This window comes from Balaenoptera musculus, chromosome 17 (assembly GCF_009873245.2).
Source record: "Balaenoptera musculus isolate JJ_BM4_2016_0621 chromosome 17, mBalMus1.pri.v3, whole genome shotgun sequence".
NCBI classification, from domain to species: Eukaryota; Metazoa; Chordata; class Mammalia; order Artiodactyla; family Balaenopteridae; genus Balaenoptera; species Balaenoptera musculus.
This window is the reverse complement of record NC_045801.1, coordinates 8,698,033-8,720,803: the sequence shown is the minus strand read 5'-3', so window position 1 is coordinate 8,720,803 and position 22,771 is coordinate 8,698,033. Positions and strand designations below refer to the sequence as shown.

The window sequence follows — 22,771 nt, the reverse complement described above, 5'->3', positions numbered from 1 at the left end:
CAACTCAGACATGGTCTCTTTTATAAAGCAGTGGATGTGTGTGAGAATGAGGGCCTACATACATGTTTATAATCATGTCTGCAAAAAACTAGTACTCATGCACTTCAGGGTTTCTTTTTGATAGTTACCTGTAAAATATTGACACTCTTGGGCATTTTGGCTTGTCAGATAAGTCTCATTCCTTGAGAGTTACATGCAGTGCTTTTTGCTTGGTGAAAAGTGAGTTCCAAGTCTCATAGCCTTGAGAAATTTTATTTCTTTCTCCTCTCTTATCTAGTTCCATGAGCATGTGACTGTGTCATTCCTACAGATGGGAGCTCAGGTGTGTTGATAGTACCTGGGAAAACAGATGCTAACATATCATTTAAACAAATGCTATCATAAAAATATCTGAGCCTAATGACACATTTTCAAACTTACATGAACCCATGTGCACATGTTTTGTCTTTTAAAAATAACTTACTTCTTTCCAGAAAGAGGACAAGTTGTTTTAAAATAAATATGAGATATCATTATAAATAAAACATTTTATTTATAGAATTATACATAAAATAATTATGAGGTATCATTAGCATTCAAAGATAAGGACAAAGAAATATAAATTTAGATAGAAAATCAATATCAATGTGAAAAAGGGAGTTGTGAGGACTAATACAATATTAAATTATTCTTCTTACTTCCTGACAATGAGGTGGAAAAAGGAGACATGGCAAGTTATAGCTCTCAGTATTAGCCATGAGGCAGCATTCTGGAACTACCCTTAAAAGGGAATTTCTCTTTTTGGAACACCTGTGTGACCAAGGGCTGTGAGTGGGAAGTGATTTCTTGACCTAAAACTCTTTTTGGCTTCTCTGCAGTGGCCCCAGACCCCTCAGAGTCAAATTTCACAGATTTGCTTTCCTTTCAGTGATGAGGAAATTTGAGAAGCTCCCAGAATCTAAGGTGATCTTCGATGCCGACGTTGCTGTGATGGTCAAGTCCGAAGTTCCCGGTTCTGAGTCCTCACTGACGCAGTGCTTGGCAGGTGAGGGGCCGGGCACCTGGGTGGTGCCGTACGAATATGCTGTGCTGATCTTGCAAGACACATCAAGTACAACCCTTGAAATGATCATCAAATATACGTTATAAAAAATACTTTGTAAATCACTTGATTCTCAAAATGTGCATCCAACTCATAATTTCAGTTAGGAGTTTATAGTGCATCCACCACCTGCCAAGAACGAGGCTCTGCCAGATGTTAGGGAGCAGAATTGAAGGGCATTCGTTCCTTGTAGAGCATTTTGTCCAGATCAGGAGCTGTATCTGTTTATTTCAGCGGTCAGGCCAGAGATGGGTAATAACAACTACCACTTACTGAGTATTCACCTTTACGAGCATTAGCTCATAATCCTCCAATCCTCCATGAATAGTCATCGTGACCCACGTTACTGTGTGTGTGTGTTTGCGGGGCAGGGAGTAGGGGTGTGTGTCCGTCTGTCCTCAGCATCTCCTGAGGGGCTGGCGGGTGACTGTCCCCTGGTGCTTGCAGGCTGTGCGCTAGATGAAGCCTGCAGCTTCCTCACGGTGTCTACGGCGGGATCGGACGTGTCCTGCGATTTCTATGCTTGGGCAAGTGACCACATCGCCTGCACAACTTCTGGTCGGGTGAGTCGTGGCAGCTGCATGGTGGGTCTGTCTCTTGTCCTACATCAGGCATGCCCTGACTGAATTGACACCACTTTGATCAGGTGATGGAATGAGATTGTCAATAGCTGATCCCACGTTACCTCCATTTCTTCAAAACGATGGGACTTTGGGAAACTGAAACTGCAGAGGACCAGTGATGGTTCAGGAGGAAGTTAACTTAGGGACTGTTTATCTGAGCAGCATCATTTCCGGACAGATCCATCAGAAGAGGATTTCCGTGATGAGCCCCCTCCTTCTGTCCCCCACCCGCTTATCTCATTGGGTAGCTTGGGCCACTGGACGCGCCAGGACATTGTCCAGAGCCCAAAATACCATCTGTCTCTCTGAGCCCCAGACCCCAGCATTCCTTCCCATTGTAGAAGTAAAACATGATTATGGCTTAAAACGGAAAAGAAAGTTAAATATTAGTTAGAACCACACGAAATTGCTGTTTCAGTAAGTCAAAGCTGGTTGGGTATCAGCAATTTCATTGTTACCATGAATTAGGACAGAAAGGTATGCAGTGAAAAGCAATTCTCCTAACTTCCTAACTCTTAGCCACATGCAAATCTCCATTTTTACTCCTCCATTCCTTATGGATCCTTCCAGAACATTTCTATGTGTTTATAAGTGTTTATTACATAAAAACATTTTTGTTTACATGCTAATATTTTACAATACATATTCTTTTCTACCTTGATTTTCTTACATAATATTTATCTTTCTGTATCTAAAAAATGAGCCTTGTTCTTTTTAATGGCAACATACCAATCCATTCTTTGCATGGACCTCATTTATCTCACATTTAAGGGCATATAGATTTGTTAGCAGTTTTTTTTAAAAATACATTTATTTATTTTATTTATTTATTTTTGGCTGCGTTGGGTCTTCGTTGCTGCGTGCGGGCTTTCTCTAGTTGTGGTGAGCGGGGGCCACTCTTAGTTGCGGTGCGCGGGCTTCTCATTGCGGTGGCTTCTCTTGTTGCGGAGCACGGGCTCTAGGCGTGCGGGTTTCAGTAGTTGTAGCATGCGGGCTCAGTAGTTGTGGCTGACGGGGTCTAGAGCGCAGGCTCAGTAGTTGTGGCGCACAGGCTTAGTTGCTCCTCGGCGTGTGGAATCTTCCCGGACCAGGGCTCGAACCTGTGTCCCCTGCATTGGCAGGTGGATTCTTAACCACTGTACTACCAGGGAAGTCCCCTGTTAGCAGTTTTGCATCAGCACCAGGTACCAGTGCTTGTGTGCAAGTGCATATTCATAAGTGACAGCCCAGAAACAGCATGGAAGGTGGACCCCTGAATTTCAGGACTCAAGCTGGGGCCTGGAGCTGTAGGATCTTGAGGAGAGCAGAGAGCTGTCTTGGATTGAATCTCAACCCCGTCATTTTGGGGCTGTTTACCAGGTGCAGGTTCCTTAACCTCTGTCTCCTCATCGGTAGGATGGAGTCTGGTGAGGATCCGAGAGACTAACTCCGTACACACAGTAGATCGTTGAGGACACATTCGCTTCTTTGAGTTTAAAGCATTTTGAGGAGGATGACCGCGCCTTTATTTGTTTCCGCTATCATGATTCAGACCTGCCTTAAGATATATCAGGGGGAAAAGGGGGTGGGGTGGGGGAGGGAGGATGGGCTAGTAGGCTGGTGACGCTCAGCAAGAACCCACCACCTTAACCCATTAAGGTCAGGACTGAGCCGTGCTCTCGGTGTCGCCTCTCCTGCCCTGGGACAGTGCAGACAAGCTGGGCTTACTTGTTATCAGGGTCCAGGAGCTGCTCCCGCATCTTGGCTGGTCCACAGTGAGTGATTCTGCTAATAATGGGACACCTCTGTCCAGGCTTCCGTCAGGTCCTTTGTGGTCTGAGGGTCACAGCTGTCAGTGACAGTGGTTCCCTAGGCGACCGTCAAGTCCTTGGGAATCCCTGATTTAAAGAACGTCTACTACTTGTGTTTCCCTAAGGGATCAGAACCAGCTTATAGAATTAATAATAACAGAAAGAGCTGACACTTGTTGTGCGCTTACTAAGCACCTGGCACTTCTGTGAGTAAACGTCTTAGATTGTTGATCATCTGATCCTCTGCTGACAGCTGCTTGCTCAGTAAGTGTGGCTTTTAGTCTACAAGATATACAACATTTCATTTTATTAAAAAAGGCAAAAAAAGAACTAACTCTAACTTCAGCCCCTCAGCCCATGAGAGACACTGTCTTACAGGGAGAGTAGTTAGAAGGCGGCTCTGGAGCCAGCTTGCCTGGGTTCAAGTCCCAGCCCTGCTACTTGCTTGCTGCTCTTTTGCACCTTGGTTCCTCAGAGCCCCCATAAATATGGGGTAATAACAGCACCCGCCTCACAGGACTGTTGTGAAGTCATACATGGGAAAGCTCACAGGACAGTTTCTGCTGCAGAGGAAATGCTCAATGACCTTTGTCCTAGTTGTCACCATGGTTGTTAGTGTGTTATCCACACATCAGGTCGATGGGGATTCCATCTCAACCATTAGTAAGGCTCCTCTCCAGGGCCGGGGCCCTGCAGTGCCTTTGACCATGAGGGATCGGTCCACCCAGCTCAGAGCTGAGGCCACGGTCCCAGGAGCTGACTTCAGGCCCCTTGGCGCCACTGGGTCTGGGCCAGGCTCTGGGTGGGGAAGGGACTCTTGCTGAGGCAGGAACCCCGTGCTTTGGGTTACCTCCGCCCCCTCCCTCAGTGCCCGCCGCCACGCAGCAGAGCCTGACTGCAGATGGGACCAGGGCTCCTGTAATCTGGGACCCAAGACTCAGGTCCTTCTCAGTCTGCAGGAATCTTGCCTCCTCAAAGGCTCTTCTTCCCTCCTCAGACCATCATCCGTTCAGTGAGTTCGAGTTTTTTTTCTAAAAAGCAAGGAGAGCTGTTGTCTTCAAATAGCCTTTGTTTTAGCCTCCGCCCTCCCCAAATTCCCAAAATTGAACTGGAAAACTCAAAGTTGGAAACTTTGCAGGGGGTGGGGGCAGGGAGGGGGCAAAATACTAGAAACAAGACAGAAATTGATACAGATTTAGCCTAGCACAGCCACACAGCAAGAGCTGTGGACCTAGGGGTCAGAGGCACTGGAAAACAGCAAGATCTTCAGAAGCCTGACCTCCCCATTTCCAAGCTAAAGAACCTTCCCCTGATCCTCCCTGTGTGCAAGCTGTGTGCCAAACAACGTCTTCCCTGAGCTGGGCCCTGCCTCTCTCTCTCTCTCCTCCCATCACGCCCGTCTCATAACTGACAGTCCCTGAGAACCACTGGACCTAGTTAATGAAAACACCCACGGGATCCCAGGTCTCCATCTCCGCCCTTTCTTCTGCTTACAATCCCCCTTCTCTTGTTTCCACCTGACAAACTCTTATTTATACGTCAGAACCCCACCCAAATTCACCTTTTCTGGGAAAATTTTCTAGCTCCCCTTTCTCAGTAGAGTTAACCACTCCTTCTTCAGGGGTAATTATCTCCTCTTTTATTACACATGTCTTTGCAGCTAACACTCTGGGCTGGAATTTACTGCTTACATGTCTGTGTGCTTCAATAGATGGGGAGAAACTAAGGAGCGGGAATCTTCTCTTATTTATCTTTGTAGCCCCCGTGCCTAGCTTTGGTTAGAATTTAATAAATGTTTGTTGAATTTAATTGTTAAATGTCACCAGACGATAATTCAACCTCTTTCCACGTTTAGGAGGAAGATGCACTGGGGACCTCGACGGCCACCAGCTTTGGAAGTCTTATGTGCCAGGTGAAAGTGAGGAGCAGGGGTGGAGACTCTCCAGCTGTGTATCTGAAAAAGGGTAGGTTGATGAGCTGGATGGCCCGGGGCCCCCGTGGCTTAACTTGTTCAGTGTCTGGAGCTGCTTTCCCGCAGGACGCCTTTAGAGAGGAGCCACGCTGCCCCCAGCGCGAGGGGCAGGGAGGCCCGTCGTGCAGGTGAGCGATTCAGTTGCAGAGCAGACACAAAGGCTGCGGGCGGAGGCCAGCCGAGTGTGCCCTGTGCAAGCTCCTGTGGCTGCCTGTGACACGGGGTGTCCCCAGCAGGGCGGCAGGCCCTGGGCTCCCTGCAGCTGCCCGCCCTGACCCTCCATCTCACGGACCTTCACTCCCCTCTCCCTTCCGTGTCCACCCTCCCCGGAAGCTGTCAGACCTTCTCATAAGCAGCCAGACCTCCAAGCTCTTGTCTCTCCCTGTCCTGCACTCAGGACCTCCCCGGCTGCAGTGTGTATGCACGTTACCTGGGGGCTGGTAACACAGCAGATGCCGAGTCAGTAAGTCAGGGTAAGGCCAAGATTTTGCCTATCAAGTAACCTCTCAGGGACGCCAAAGCAGCTGGTCCCTGGACCGCACTTTGAGTAGCGAAGCCGTCTCGTATTTTATAGTTTACAGCTCACTTCCCCAGACACCTTTCATTCCACCCTCACAGAGATTCTTGAAGGAAGGTGAAAATGAGATCATAATCCCTGTTTTACAGATGAGGAAACTGAGGCTCAGAGAGATTAAGAGTGTTGCCCAAGGTCATATTGCTAGTAAATTGGGGATCTGGGTTTGAACCTAAGTGCGTCTGATTCCCCTGCATGGCCTCACAGAGGGGGTCAGGGAGATACTTTTGGTCTCTGTAACACATGTGGAAGAAGCAGTGGGTCTTTTCCAGGAATCCTACAGCCTGCACGACTCTGCCCTATCCATCAGGGCCAAGAGAGGGGACAGCAGTGCAGGGTCCTGAGCCCTGGCCCACGACTGCGCTCTGCCCGTGAGCTGTGATGCCCTTTCTAGTCACCGCTCTCCCGGCCTCGCTTCCTGCGGTTAAGGGTGAGGGGGCTAGAGCCCGCCTGGTGGGTTGACCCCAGCTCTGCCACCACGAGCTGTGTGTGACGGTGGACAAGTTCCTTGACATTGTAGGCTGCTGTGATTCCGTTAGTCAAATAAGAGTCACAGGTCAACTGAGGTTGTTGGGAGGTGGGAATGAGGATGCTTTCAGAATGATGCGATGCTTTTAAAACAGCGTGTGGCGTGTGGTAAAGAGCCAGAGGAGGGCTTCTACGACCCTTGTCACTCCTGCTAACAGTTTCCCGATGACCCGAGGCAATGGCTGTGGACCGGAAGACAGGCCAGGGGACCTGAGCGAGGACGGGGGGCGGGGGGGAGGGGTTGGAATGAAGGTGGCAGGCATGTCACTTCCTTAGGTCTGAAGCTCCGGGCAGGCAGCCCGGCTCCCAGCAGCTTCAGAATTGCGCTGCGAGCAGCTGGCGATGGAGAGGATGCCTCGGCCCAGGCCCAGGGCCTCGGCCGACCTCGGCAGCAGGCTCAGCCCACGGCAGGGACGAGCGTCTGTGTACTGTTGTCTCTGGTCCTTCTTTCGCCTGATACCTCCATCCTGTCTTAAATGAGAGCTCCCCTGGGAGAATGGAGTCCAGCAGAGCTGGCTTTTCTCTGATCTCTGGCCAGGTTTTAGAATTTCTGCCCCAGTGTTTATTCCACTTATTTTTACTACCCATTTTGAAAAATGACAGAGCACAGAGATTATTTTCTGAAAAGGAAAACCAAAATAAAACAAGTAACCCCTCTCAAAAATGTTCTTTAAAACCCTACTTTGGCCTTTTATCATATTTTTTTAAAAACGCAATTGTATTTCTTTTTAAGTGTTTGTTATTTTTTTCTCCTCCTCATCTCCTGGAAGTTTATACTTTGGGGGAAAATTGCAAGGGAAATTGTGAAGCTTCTTTGCTGCCAAGCTAAATCAAGGGCAGAACTGTTTTTTGCCTTTTTTTGTTTTGTTTTGCCTTTTATATTTTCAAGCAGAAAATGCACAGACCCAGCCATTCTGGGTTCTGTTGTAATGAAAAGAGAAGGGAGGTAAACTGGATCTGGCTTTAGACTCCCCAGCTCCCAACTTACTAGTTCTATCTTTGATCAGGAACAACTTCTCTATTTTACTTTCTGTAAAGTGGGAATAAAATGCCACAGCTGAGCAGGAAAGGACACAGTTTCTGAAAGTCTCCTGCACAGTCCGTGGTACCCAGTAGGTAGTGAGCATGTCCCTCCACATGCCTGAGCTTAAGTGACCTGAAAGATGGGACAGCTTGGTCCATCTTCCAGGGCCATCCTCTGTCCATACCCACTTAAGGTCCGTGGCCTTGACTGTGGAGGAGGAGCCATGTGATTTTTCAGTATCAAAGGAAGTCAGGGCCTGAAGGTTCCTTGGAGATTATCTAGCCCTCATGTCACAGGTGAAGCCTAGAAACAGGAAGCATCTTGTCACACTGCATCCAGGTGGACCAAGGACTGTAGGCCCGACCTGCCCCAACTCGGGAACATCTCCCAGACCTGCTCCATTGTCTAGGACTCCACCACCATGTGGGTGAGCCCAGCACTGCACGTCCCATACATGTTTACTGAGTGCCCGTGGAAGGATACGCACTTCGCAGGTGCTGTGGATGCCGCTGTGATCGAAACAGACAGAATCCCTGATTGATAGAGGAATTGGTCCAGCAATAAAAGCACTTCAGAGGGTGATAAGTGCTTTGATGAAAATGAAACAGGACACTGGGGTAAAGATGGACGTGGGCTACCTAGAAGAGCCAAATTCATGGAGAAGAAAGTGGAACAGTAGTTACTTAGGGCTCGGGGAGGGGGGAATGGGGAGTTAGTATTTGATGGGGACAGAGTTTCAGTTGGGAGGATGAAAAGTTCTGGAGGTGGATGGGGTGATGGTGCACAATATCATGAATGTTCTTAATGCCACTGAACTATACACTTAAAAGCGGTTAAAGTGGTAAATTGTTTGTTATGTATATTTTATGACAATTTAAAAAGGAGAAGAAAAATGAACATGAGCTGCTCTGGGCGCTCAGGGAAGGAACTTCAGAGAAGGAAATGTTGGAACTAAGGATGAGGAGGAGCCCACCATGCCCAGATCTCAGGGCAGGTGGTCCTCTGTGCAGGCTGTGAGGAGGATGGCCAGTGAGCTGAGACGTGGCCCTACCATCCAGGGCGGCACTGTGCAGTAGAACTTTCCGCAGGGATGGAAATGCTCAATAAATCTCTGCTGTCCAAAATGACAGCCAGTAGCCACATGTGGCCACTGAGCACTTGGAATGTGGCTCTTGCAGCATGAACTCTGATGAACTGAAATTGATCTTCGAGGAGTCACACATGGCTTGTGACTCCTGCTTGTGAGAGCGGGGACTGTGTCCGGGGAATCACAGCTGGTGGGGCAGCAGTAGCTGTCTCAAGTGGCTTAACTGTAGGGTGAAGGATGACAGAGCCTTAGTAGAGGCACAGACAGAATGTAAGAGAGATCAAGGGAGGGAGATGAATTCTAACCGTATAAAGCTGGGAGATGGGCCCTTTAAGTCAAGCTGGGCTTTGGCGAAGGGTGGGCGGGCGCTTGGCCTGGCACAGTTAGAGGACAGTCAGGCAGAGGGGGGCTGCGTGAGCGAAGGCTTGGAAGGAGAAGATGCTCCCTTTTTGGAGACCTGTAATGTATCTGCTGAGTGTCAGATAAGGGCCAAGCTCATGGTTCAGCCTTTTAATGTCCAGTCTATCTTTTCATCTGCTCAGCATCTGTGAGGATTATATACCGTCATCGCCGGTTACAGAAGGGAAAGCTGAGGCCCGGAGGACCTAAGAACTCACTTGCCAGGGGTGCTGCGGGGATTCGCACTCGGGTCCGCCTGGTTCTGAAGCTTGCACTCTTGCTCCCACGCTGTAAGGTCTCCACCACCTTTAGGTGCATGTGTTGGTTAAGACCTGGTGACCTGCCAGGCCACTGGGAGGTCAGGGTGGCCGAGAGCACAGGCTCTGGTGTTCTTTCTGCCACCACCAGCTGTGTGAACCTAGGCCAGACTGTTCACTCGTTAAGGTTCTCTTTCCTCAAGTGCAAAATGGATATAATAATAGAACAGACATGTTGGCTAGAGTGAAATATATATATCTGACAAAACCTCGTATTTGCAAAAATATGCTCTAAAAATAACTGGGCTTTTATGGGAAAACGAGACTTAGGGACAGGCACAACCCAAACCAGGCCACTTCTAGCCAGAGGACTGACAAAAACAATAGCAATCCTATTTAAAATGCTAGCAAAACTTTAAAAAGAGACATACTGAATCCGTCACAAAGAAATGCTACAGTAAATGTGAAGGGCAGGGTAGCTTGATGGGGGAGGGGAAGGCCTGAAGATGTTGCGGCACGAAGATGCACAAGGAGAACGGAAAATCGCAGTCGTCACTTTGAAGACAGAGCCGCTGGCCAGTCTGAGGCAAGAGGAAAGCCGTGGCTGATGGGCGTCACGTAGTCCTGTGTTTCTGCAGCTCGCTGCCTTCAGCTGCGTGGATATGTGCTGCATTCACCTGTAGTTTGATGACACAAGGCAGCGACAAGCTGGGAACACTGCAGATCAACCAGTGCAACCTCAGCATTGCAGCGGCCGAGCTGCCTGTGCACCACGTGTTCAAACCACTTTGCGTTACAGGAACACACGTGACAGCAGAGCAGTCCGAACCGAACTCAAGGGCAGTGAACGTTAAATGAGGTCGTCTAGGTGAAGCACGTGGCCTGATGTCTGTGCGTATAGTTAGAGCTCAATAAATATTTGCTGGGAATAATAAAAACCATAATAAATGCCAGTTCTCCACACCTCCCCTTCAGACCCTCAAAGGTGTGGTGGGTGTTTGTCCGGGTGTGCTGGTTTGGGGCCATGGCTTTGGTGGGCTCCATTGCTCTGCACACACGGGAGGCCCAGGATTGTCATGGCACAGAAGCATCTCGCTGGACCGCACCCTGTACCTGGTGTGGTCAGAGGGTCCACTGTCATGTGACCAGCACGCTCTGCTCAACTCTGCATTGTTTTGAGATCTTAAAAAATTTTTTTTTTCTACCTTTTCCCCAGGCCAAGAATTCACCACGACAGGTCAGAAAAGCTTTGAACAGACTGGTTTCCAGAGTGTGCTCTCCGGAATGTACAGCCCCATTGCCTTCTCAGCCTCAGGAGCCAGTCTGACCGAAGTCCATCTCTTCTGTCTCCTTGCCTGTGACCGTGATTCCTGTTGCGATGGCTTCATCCTCATGCAGGTCCAAGGAGGTAACATGACAGGGAGGGCTGGGGCTTCCCTCTTCCACGACCTGCGGTCTGCAAAGTTTGGGGAAGGCATGGGATTGCAGAAGACAGGATACACAACATGGCGAATGCCTGGGGAAGCGGCCACACTCACTTAGAAAGTGATATTCACAAAATTAGGGACTATCATGACCCTTCCAACAGGTCACATACTATGTTGGCCACTTTGCATTTTAATACCACGTTTTTCCTTAGTGCTGCCTTCAGAGGAGGTATTTCGAGCTCCATTTTCACAAACCAGGAAACTGAGGCTCAGAGACTTTCAACCAGCTGCTCCTAATCACTCTGCTCATGACACAGTCACGGAGTGACGGAGCTGAGATTTGAGCCCAGGTGTATCTTCAACAGCGTCTCACTGCCCCCTCTGAAGCCTGGACCATCCACATTTGGTTAGAAAATGTTAGTTCATTCCCATCACCCATGATCATTCATTCAGTGATTATTTATTGAGAGCCTACTGTATACGAGGTCCTGTGACCCATAGGGCTGGAATTTTCAGTTGTCTCTCAACAGTGGAAATAGACTTCTGTTTACAAAAATAAATCCGTGTCCTTGGCTACGTAGCCTTGTGGTTGTTGAGAAGGGGCTTAGGTCAGACGGACCTGGGTTCTAGTCATCACTCTGTCACTATCTCACTTTTCTTGAACAAATTGCTTAAACTAAGTTGTAGGTCCCTTATCCATGAAAGAGAGATAATGATAATTCCTATTTGACTATTCGTTATAAAGATACTGGGTGCAAAATGCTGGACTTGAGCTTGGCTCCTGGTATGCTATTAATTTAGTGACAGAGGGACTTACCTGTAACCAACTGCATGATTGGCAGCTTCAGCTTATGGAGAATTCTGAAGATTAAGAAAAATGTGAAGTAGTCTTATATATCTTTTTATGACCCTCACTTACAGTCAGCTATAAACCTTAAGTGATCACCATACCTGTGCAATCCAATGTTCCAGGTATTGGGAATCGATAAAAGGAGCTTAGAATGTGGTCGGGGAAGCAAAGGTACCATGAAGGACCATGACCATCACTCCCTCATCTGTGCTGTCATCCAGGCGCGTATGGAGCTCTGCTGTGCACCAGGCTTGATACACAAGGCGGCACAAGTGTCTGAGGCCGTAGGAGGCTTGAGTGCAGAGGAGGGAGATGTCAAGGGGGCTTGGAGTTCAGGGAGAGCTTTCTGGAAGAGGAGAGACTTGATCCAGGCTTTGAGGGATGGGTGTTGTTTAGATGGTAAGAGAAGAGAGAGAGTCTGGTCAGATTGGGCATCCCTGGGAGCTGAGCTCAGTCGGGGAGACCGCGTATTCTGGAGAACATCATCCATGACACTGGACTTATCAGCCTACAGACCCAAGGCTGTGATCAACTCCAGCATCTGTACATCATTCCCTCCAGACTCAGAGGTAGATACTGTTGGCTGTCTAGCTTGGTCACCTGGTGGGACAGTTGTATGGTGAGCGATGGAAGATATCAGGTGTCAGATTTGGTGATGGGAAAGGGAGATTTGGGAAGGTCCATATGGGGTATATGCTAAGTATGAAGTGGCTTTAAGACATTCACGAAATGCGGACTGAGCTTTTGGATTCAAAGATTCAGAGCTCAGAGAGGGAGTCTGGGTGGGAGATGGAAATGTGTGAACACAGCGTTGAGGTGGTAGTAGAGGTGTGGGTATGGATGGATTTCCTAGGAAGGGGGTGCTGGGTGAGAAGATGGAGGAGGGTGGGACTGATCCCTGGGAATATCTACATAACTGATGAAGAATCTACACAGAAGACAGAGAGGAGGAGACCCAGGAGAGCAGCAGGTCATAGAAGCCAGACTGGAGACGGTTGAAAGATGAAGGAAGTTGTCAACAGTTTTGAATGCTGCTGGGTGTTCAAACAAGGTGACTCCTGAAAAATGCTAAGGTCAGCTCGCAGTGGTCAGCAGAGGCTACAGTGAGAATGTTTTGTTGGAGGTCAAAGGAGCCCGGGCAGGAATGTGGATTGAAGTAAGTTGAATCCTAAAATTCCTTCTAGGTTTAATGCTTTGTGGTTATGTGATGCGCATTCATGTCGGTGTTTAGATAAGCAAAAAATTAGACATTGTACACACACATATACACAGACACATGCACACAGGCACACCTCATTTTATTGTACTTCACTTTATCGTGCTTCGTAGATGCTGTGTTTTTTTACAAATTGAAGGTGTGTGGCAACCCTGCACCGAGCAAGTCTGTCGTGCCATTTTTCCAGCGGCATTTGCTCACTTTGTGTCTCTGTGTCACGTTTTGGTAATTCTCAAAATCTGTCAAACTCTTTCATTATTATTACATTTGTCATGGTGACCTGTGATCAGTGATCTTTGATGTTACTGTTGTAAAAAGATTACGACTCGCTGAAGGCTCAGATGATGGTTAGCATATTTTAGCAACGAGGCACTTTTAAAGTAAGGTATGTACTTTGTTTTTTTAGACGTAATGCTATTGCACCCTTAGAAGACTACAGTATAGTGTGAACGTAACTTTTATAGGTACTGGGAAACCAAAAATTCCATGTGACTCACTTTCTTGCAACATTTGCTTTATTGTGGTGTCCTGGAACCAGACCTGCGACTGCTCTGAGGTGTGTCTGTATATGTCCTCTTTATGTGTGCCTATATGTAGAAACACTGCAATTCAAATCCAGGGTGCTTTCTGCCTTCTTTAATCTTAATGTCTTTTCTGAGGATACCACAATTTCCCCAGATGTTCGATTACTCACCAGACCACAGGATTTTTCCAATTGGAAAGGTTGACTTCATTTTCCTTAGGATCATCTATGGAATAATTACTTTGTTCTGTGGAGCAGGAAGCCCACACAACCCTTTTTTCCATGACGTTTCTGGCTAGCAGCTTGCCTGTCTTTCCCTCCCAGTGTAACCCGTGATCTGTGAATTATGTCGATCTGAACAACCACCTCGCAATGCTGCAAGTTAAGCTTTTCTTGGAGACACACATCAAACATCAGGCAGATGTTTTTCCCAGTCTAGTCTGATGGGCAGCCCTGGAATTTTAACTTGTGAAGCTTTGGCTGGATCTGCTGATGACCAGGAATGGAATCCCGCTACATGCTTTTTCTGCAGTCTGGAAAGGCATTTAATTTCTGGTGGAGTCCCCCTCCTCCCCGTCCCCTCCTCCCCTGCAAGACTCCAGCCCCTCCAACCTCCAACCCTGAGATGGCTTTGTTTCCACTGATAATTATTAGTGAAAATTCATGAGGCTTCTGGACCTACATTTCATGAGCCTACTTGTAACACAACAAGGAGTTGAGGCCACTTGGAAATGGGGTTCAGTGGCACTTGTGTGGCCTGAGGCTCCCGGGAGCGTAATTGAAGCTGGCTCACGTGATCAGCAAAGCGATTTCAAATCTCCAGCCGGCGCCCACCTCTCAGACACCCGGGGTTCTCATCGACACTTGAGCATTAGTTAAAGAAGAAAGCTGCCTGCGTTTCTCTTCCCAGGTCTGAGAGCCGGAGGGAAAACGTGCCCCACCTCTTGTTTAAGTCCATGGTTCTTTCTTTGGCTTCGGAGAGGGGCAGCCGCAGAGCTCAGGCTTCCTCTGGGCTTCTCGGCAGGCGCTTACGCACCCCTGCTGCCCTGTGCTCGGCTCCGGCCCTGGGTCCGGCCAGGCCGGGCGAGGCACTCACTGCCCGCTGGTCCTTCCTCTAGTTCTGTGCAGTCACTCAAACAGCCCCATCTGTGAAGTGAAGTGGCCTCACCAGCTCAGGGCTTCTGGGGTCCGGCTGTGCGCTAGGATCACCTGTGGTGCTGTTCACAGGACTAATTCCCAAATGCCACCCTTGCAACCTGTCAAGTCGGAACCTCTGTAGTTGGTGCCCAGGAACAAGCCCTTTCAAAACTCTCTCTGTGATTTTGATATAATCGGTCTAAACACCCTGGTTTGAGAACCACCGAGTTAGTGGGTCTCTAAGGTAACTTTTTACCACAGAGATGCTGCTGATGATAATGATGACAATTAGTTTTAACTGCTCAGGTTAAAAGTGGGACAGGAGAGAACAAAATGTCAAATTCATAAGCCAGACATCCGTGAGTCATCTACATTGGGGAAATTTTGGTGCAAGAAGTTTGAAACTTATCTGGATTTGGACATAAATTAGGATAAAGAAGGGAATAGGAGCTGCAGGGTGGTCTATTTCCTTTTTCTTTTCTTTTCTTTTTTTTCCCCAGGAGAATCTGAACAACTATACTACCTAACAGGGTTATGTATCCAAATAATACATAAAGTATTTAATTTCTAGATCTCAATAAATTTGGGCAATGTACTTATGTGAAGCTCAGTTTCCTCATCCATGAGATGGAGATAATAATGTCAATAAGAATTAAGGAGATTAATATACTTAAAGCACTTATCATAGTGGCTGGCACATCACAGGCATCCAAAACATTTGAGTTACTTATATTTACCCAACTAAAATCACTATCAAATTCAGTTAGCTTGGGGGTAGGATTTTCTGCTACTAAATACATTCATAACATTAGGGTAGCTTTTTTAAAATTCAGAGTTAGAAGATATATTCAAGACAAAATAGTCCAATGCCTTCCAATTACCAAATCTGGTAATGGATTTCTCTCTATGCATCCGGGGATGTGGGCACACAGCCTTGGCTTGGTTACATCCAGAGACAAGGAGCTCATTTCCTAACAGGGAGACTTGCGCCATGGGTGCACAGCGCTTGGCTTTTTAGTTCCTTACTTTGAATCTAAATACTGCTTCCTGAGCTCCTTCAAGATTGATCTCCTGTGTTTGTGTGTGTGTGTGTGTGTGTGTGTGTGTGTGTGTGTGTACGAGAATGAGAGACACAGAGAGAGAGCTGTTTATTTCCTTGAAGCCTCAAAAAGATGGAAAATGGAGACAGAGGATTCTGGCAGTAAGACCCCTGGTGGTATCAGAGGTGTCATTGCTGCTGTCACCATGAAGAAGGGGTGTCCCTCCTCTCAGGAATTTGCCAGTAAGACAACTGCAGGACGATTGGGGAAGGATAGCCCAAATTAAAACCAGGCTCCTGAGTTCCGGTGTCCACTCCCGAGGAGTAGTTCCCTGCCCACAGCCCACAAGCCTCTCAGGGCACAGCCGCGTGTCTCTAAAGGGGCTCTGCTTGGTCCCCACCACACTGACCTCTCTCCCCTCTCATGACTCTGTAGGTTCCATCATCTGTGGGTTGCTGAGCTCTCCCGATGTCCTGCTTTGCCATGTCAGAGACTGGAGGGACCCTTCGGAAGCCCAGGCTAAAGCTGCGTGTCCTGGGGTGACGTATGACCAGGACAGCCGGCAGGCGATGGTGCGTCTGGGAGGCCAGGAGTTCAAGAGTAAGCCTCTGCCTTTTGCCCGTGTGCGTTCCTTCACAATGAACTGTCCTCACCAGCAAGGTCTGCTCCTTTGCTGTGAGCCCTCTGCATACCCTGAGCTGTTTATCCTTCTGAAAAGAAGCTGTACCCAAAAGCTGCAGAAAAAACGACCAGAGCGTCTCAGCAGCGCTCCACGGGAAGCGTGACGGAGCTCTGGGGCCGCAGGTTGGCTGGGGGGGAGGCTGGCTCAGCAGGGCAGCTGCACTGACCTTGGCCGGGCTCGTTCACGTGTCTCGGGGGTCGCTTGGTGGTTGACCGCTCTTGTCTGGACTTGGCCAGGGTGGCCTGGCCCTACTTCACGCGCCTCTTCTTCTGGACGAGCACATTCTGCCCCTGTGGGCAGAATCGGGAAAGAACGAGGGAAACAAGCCAGGCCGTAGAAGGTTGAGGCTTGGACTCGCCCCTGCCACCACTGCCTATCGCACTGGCCCAGCCCGGCTGGGAGTCAGGAGTGGGGGACATACTCCGTCCTTCAGTGGCAGAAACTGCAAGGAGGGGGAAGAACTGGGGCCAGAAATGCTATCTGTCCCCCCAGGGCCACCTCCCTGGGTGTGTCTCCCCCTCTGTCAGTTAAGGAATTCCAGGAGGCAACCACCGCACTGCCACCCTAGATACAGGGGCACAGGGAACCGTCGGCCCCCCGACAGGGGCTCCACCGACAGAAATAACCGCTGAGCTTGCTCCTTGCCCTTTTTTCTTTCAGAAGCTCTTCCACCATGTTCCATAAGCGTATAAGCGCGGGATCTAGAGATCACCCCTGAGGTCATCCGCCCCACTCCTCATTTTACAGGGAGGGGCCTCAGCACCCGAGGCCCCGGCGGCCAGTCAGCTCTCCCTCCGCCTCCCCCAGCCCCGGCCTGTGCTCCTCGCAGCAGAGCTCCCAGGCAGGAGTAGAGGCTGCTCTGTCCCGAGCCGGGGCCACCACGCCAGGGCGCTCAGTGTGGTCAGGACCGGCAGGCTTAGCATCGCCAGATGATCGTGAGAAATGCAGATTCTCAGGCCTCTCCCCAGACCCCAGGGAGGCCCCAGGAATCTGTTCTGACGGGCTGTCTGGATAATGCCATGCCCGCTAAGTTTGAGAAGCACGGAGTAGGTGACCTGGAAGTTTCCTACCGACCGGGAGAGCCTGAGTTTTCGGCGTGGACGGGGCCCGGCTGCTCACTTACCTCTCCCGGCTGCAGTGTGAGGTCGGGGGCGGCGGGCTCCACCTTGCCTCCTCTCTGCTCTACTTACCTGCCGGCCTGGGAACCCGGAACTGGACCCCATGGCTCCAGTCCACCCTCTGAGTTGAGAGGGCTGAAAGCACGAGCTGGTGTCAGCCCGACAGAGGAGAGGAGGGCACTGGGCAGAGGTCAGAGGAGCCGTGAGATGCCCTGGAAGGTGGTCCTCGAAGGGCTGGCAGAGACCATGTCCTTCCTCCCGGAGAAGTTTCCACGCCCTGCTTCTCAGTGTACTGCAGCCCTTGGGGTTCTAATGGCAGAGAGCTCAATGTCACCTCCTCCAAAAGCCCTCCCTGACTACCCCTGCAGGGCGTATCGCTTCCTCCTCTGCGGAGCTTTGTGCATGCTCCATGCATTGCCCTGTTAGACAGTGCAGTGGGCAGTACGTCTAAACTGAGCCTTTGCCTGGCTGCTTCTCTCCCTGGCCCAGCTGAGAGTTTGCCCCCTGGTGTTGAATCCCACCTTTAGACACCAGCTGTGTGACCTTGAGCAAGCCAGTAAATATCTTCAGGCCTAATTGCTAATGGGGTAATGACAGTTTCCCTCTCACTGGGCTGTGAAGATGAAAGGCGAGGGTAAACAATAACAATGGTGATAGAAACGTCTTCCATGGTGCTCACTAGGAGCCAGGCCCTGCTCCAAGGTCTTGACCTATTCTAACTCATGAATCCCCAACACAGTGCTTTAAGGGAGGTACTACTGGGACTCCCCTGGCGGTCCAGTGGTGAAGACTCCACGCTTCTACTGCAGGGGGCACGGGTTCCATCCCTGGTTGGGAAACGACAATCCCGCATGCCGCGTGGTGCAACCAAATAGGAAATAAAGTTTAATTACAAAAAAAAAAAAAAAAAGGGAGGCACTATTATCATTATCCCCATTTTACAGCTGAAGACACTGAGGCACACAGAAGTGGGGTTTTTCCAAGGTCTCAGAGCTTGCACGTAGAAGGGCTGGGACCTGAAACCAGGCATTCTGGCTCCAAAGTGACGTTCTTAACTGCTTCCCTATATTGGCACTTACAGATGATACACGTGTAGAACTTAGTGTGGTATCTGACACATAGTATTAATGTTAGATGATTTTATTGTCATTTAAAAATCTGTCATTTTTTGTTATATTTAAGAACTGGACTTACTATATAATATATAATAAGAACTGTGTCTTATTAATTTCTGGATTCACACCATGGAGCATAAAACCTGGCACAGAGAATATACATAGTATCTGTGGAATGCCTATTTACCAAAGCCTGGAAAAAATATTGCAGATTTGTGGAATTCCATGAGGTTTAGTTTCTTTTGGGGTAAGTAAAATCAAATAGCTTATTTCTATGATGGATAGTAAACACATGGTATCCATTACTCTGAGAGGTAGCCCAGTGTGGAAACGAGCATTTGAAGAAAGACATATGATCCATTCATGGGCAATAAATCCAGAGTGAAATGCTTAACACAGAGTGTGTGCTTGGTACGTGCCCAAGAAGTGAAGACTGTGCCCTTGTCTGGCCTCCCTGAGAAGGAGTGATTACCGAAGACTTTTGAAGTTCTTTATTTTTTTCAGTGCCCTCTGTGTGTATATCTATATATTGGGGTGCTGGCAAAGCTTTAAGAAGGGAACCCTTTGATGGGGATTTCGGGCAGCCTGAGGCATATTCATGATGTTCCAAATTGAAGGTTGACTTGCACACAGACTGATCTGGAGACCACCCCTCCAACTGGGAGCGATAGGGCCAAACCCTTCCTTCCCACAGTATGACGTCAGCCTTAAGTACAGTTAACCCTTGAGAAAATAAACATAGGGATTTAAATTCTTACTAAAGTGTGAGTACCTGATAAGTACCTTTTCCTAATGGCAGATATCGATGGAGGGATACTGATGGAGGGAAAGAGGAGTGAGGATTCCAGGTATCTGAACAACTGAAGGAGACACTGTGGAATGGATTGGTAGCACGTGGGAAGGGGATAGGGATGATAGAGGATTTCTATCCCTCCCACGGTTGGTTGAGGGCCAGCCTCTTCCTTCCATTTTGCAAATGGTTAGATGGCCTTTAAAATACAGACTCTGGAATCAGACCCCAGGATTCAAATCCCAGTGTGAATGCTTACTCGTTATATGACCTCTCTGTGTCTTGGTCTTTCCAGTTATAAAATGAGGATAATGGTGACTTCTGATGCCTGGGGAGGTTGGGAGGATTATAGGAGGAAAGCATGTGAAGCACTTGGAGTAGTGCTTGGAGCGAGGCGGGCACTCAGTAGATACTGGAGACCCTGGAGCAATGGTTGGCATTTAAAATACTGCAGCTGAATCCTGCTTCCCCACCCGTCCCCCAGTTCCGTGACCTTGTTCAAAGCACCTAACGACCCTGAGCCTCAGGGTCTTCATCTGTAAAATGGGGGCACACTTTTAAAATATATTACATAAGGCAGTGCTAACGTGCTCTACAGGCTGTAGTTTAAGGTATTGTTTACCGAACCCCAAGTCCCTGATCCCCCAGTTGCACATCCAGCAGAGGCGCTCTGTAGGATGTCGGGTCTGGACATCCGCTCTCAGTGTTCAGCTCACCGGTACGGCAAGGGTCTGCTTCAGCAGGTGGTTCATGGAGAATGAGTATTTTCTTATAAAATGTAAGTGAATTGATTGCCAGTTGTAGGAAATCACAGCCCAACGGAACACACTAAATTCAAATAGTAAGCGCGTCAGTATCCGTGTCGCATTTTACAAAGCATTTTCACATCCATCAACTCAACTGATCCTTTTGACAATCTGGTGAGGCAGAGGCAATCTGAGGCAGAAGTGTGAGGTTATATCACACTTTTGCTCATGGGAGTGAATTTCATAGCTGTGACGTGTCACACTTCAAGAAACTATCTGCATTAAGTGCCATGGCTGGGGCTTCAACTCAAGCTTTGGAGACCAGAGCTGTGAGGGGCATCTCTCACTGTCTGCTGCAGTGGCCCTGCATCTAATTTACTGGAAGCAGAAAAGTGCTTCAGAGGTATCCTTGTATCATACCAGCAAATTAAGGAGTCTGGTAATTGAGAATTTTGCTCCCTGGGCATCTCTCTGGGGCTGCTCTACTCCAGATATTGGGGAATGAATGTCATCTACCAGCATATTCTATTTCAAGATTTTAAAGGGCTGTGGGGAGAAGGGAACAAAAGGTGCAGGAAAGGCAGAGGGTCAATTGTGCACTGCACAGATGAGCTGGGAGGGGCACGACGGCCATGGGGAGGGGAGTTGCTGAGCTAGCTCAGCTATCACTCGTCCTGAGAAGCAGCTGGGTGTGAGGTGCCAGGCCAGGTAGTAGACTACAGAGACGGGTAGAGTGGTTTCTGCTCTCAAGGAGCTCACAGGCTAGTTGGGGTGACAGATACGGATATTATTAAAGTATAGTGGGCCTCCTATTTGCTCATCTTATGGACTGATGAAGGATTGTGGGACACAGAACCCCCTTTAGCACTTCTCTCCTCTTTTGTTAAGCCAACCAACCCTTTCCTGCTCCATGGGAGTAGGGTAGACTTCTAATATTACCCAGAACAAACAAATACACCCCAAAACAAACAACCCCACCAATCACCCGGAAGCAGTCTTACCAGCACGTTTTACTGGCTGTGAGGTTTCTCTTTCCTGTCACCGATTTCTGTTTAAACTGGTGCCAGGTTGACGTGTGTCTCAATAGAAGAGTCCACTCAGGGTCTGCATCTCCCAAATTCCCAGTGGACGTGTCGGGTGTTTTCAGCTCTTTGGTGTTGGCTGGATCATCTTCTTATTTCTAAGAAAAAAGGCTTGGAAAGCTCTGGGGCTGCACATGCCTCATTTCTGACAACACCTTGTAGTGCAGATGAATTAAAAAATAGGCAGACTGAACGTCCCCTAGTGCCCATAGGGATTTAAAATTGGATAGGAAAAACAGGCCTTGGAAGAAATACTTCTGGGTTTTTTCTACATCCCAAAGGCTTCATGTTGTTGATTAATGGTGAGGCTCAGCCCAATGGCTGGCATTGTCTTTGTGGGAGTCTGTTTTGTATCAATGATTGTCACTATCTTGGGGTGCTGGGAACTGAGTGGAGGAACTTCCATGCATCTATAATGTTCATGGTCACCAAGTGCATCTGGAGTAGATGTATGATGGACACCTACACACAGGATGGCTCTCATAGTTCTTTACAGTAGCTGTCATTAGCACTAAGCAGAGCCTGAGACAAGGATTCAGGAATGTAGTTTATGTAGGAAGGGCAAGGAATATAAGTAGAGACATGGTGGAAGTGATGATACAGAGAAGAGAAAATGGCCAGTAAAAGATGGACTCTGAAACCTAGGTTTTCCAGTTTAGGGTCGTGCCCACTCCCACATTGTAGATTCAAACTACCCATACCACGTGCCCCTCCCCCCCTCCCCCCCGCCCCAGATGTAGCACGTGATCTCTGCAGAAGTGTCCTGAAGTCAGTTAAGACCACACAACACCCATCAACCCTCGAGAGTCAGGCTCCATGCCAAAGCCCCACAGTTCTAAATGTGTGTGTGTTCCTGCAACCTTGATTACAGAGAGAGCAGATCACATAAGCCAGAGTCTGCAGGCCTGTTTGTGTAACATGGGTATTTTAACTCAGTTACTGTGGAAGGCATGGAACGATGTCTGGACAGTCTAAACCATTAGCCAGGAACAGGAGGGATAACGTTTCCTTCTGTTCTATATATCTTCTCACCATCAACAATATTGAACTGGGGAAGTTTTGGGGAAAGGAGTGCAGGATCAGAAGTCTGCATTAGGAAATCTAATTTGGTGGCCAGCCTTCTTGTGCTTGGGCAGATGAGGCTCTGCATTTACTTGGTGGGCTCTGAAAATCATTGATTGCTTTGTTTTCCTTATTCATTTGTCTTTGCATTCGTTACGGTGCTGAACACTGGTTCTATGGCAGGGATTTTACTAGGTGTGGGTGATACAAAGAGGAATAAGGCCCATGCTCAGCCCCTGGAAGCTCACAGTACATTCAAGGAGCTGGAAAATTATGGTCAAGCATGAGATTGAAGATAGACATTCCCAACCTCACAAATACCATCCCCGTTTGCCAATGGGGCAAGAGTGTCCGAGGACGTAAGTGACAAGGAAAATTAACACAGCTGTTGAGTCTTCTATGAGTTTGGTTCACTTTAAACCAATCCATAGTTCCTTAAGTGATTCTCAGTGTCACAGGATCCTGACCCCTCCCCACAATAGTCCCTTTGGTGCTCTAAGAAAGACACCTGGGCTCTGGTTTTGGAGGATGGAGGGAACGAAAAGTGCCCACTGAACTGAGACGGTATCTTGACACTGTAAAATGAGGCAGGCAGCTCCAAATAATCAATGGGTCTATTTATTATAGGGTAACTTACTCACAGGGTGG

The 22,771-nt window shown here is 48.5% G+C and overlaps 1 protein-coding gene across 1 annotated transcript in view; it reads left to right on the top strand.

Moving 5' to 3' along the window:
* TG (thyroglobulin) overlaps nucleotides 1–22,771 on the top strand; it is a 247,796-nt gene that overhangs the window by 62,167 nt on the left and 162,858 nt on the right. The window contains exons 23-27 of the mRNA XM_036831001.1: nucleotides 908–1,024; nucleotides 1,529–1,644; nucleotides 5,350–5,458; nucleotides 10,552–10,743; nucleotides 15,964–16,128. Of these exons, the coding sequence (XP_036686896.1) occupies nucleotides 908–1,024; nucleotides 1,529–1,644; nucleotides 5,350–5,458; nucleotides 10,552–10,743; nucleotides 15,964–16,128 (699 nt within the window). The remainder of the gene's footprint in view (nucleotides 1–907; nucleotides 1,025–1,528; nucleotides 1,645–5,349; nucleotides 5,459–10,551; nucleotides 10,744–15,963; nucleotides 16,129–22,771) is intronic.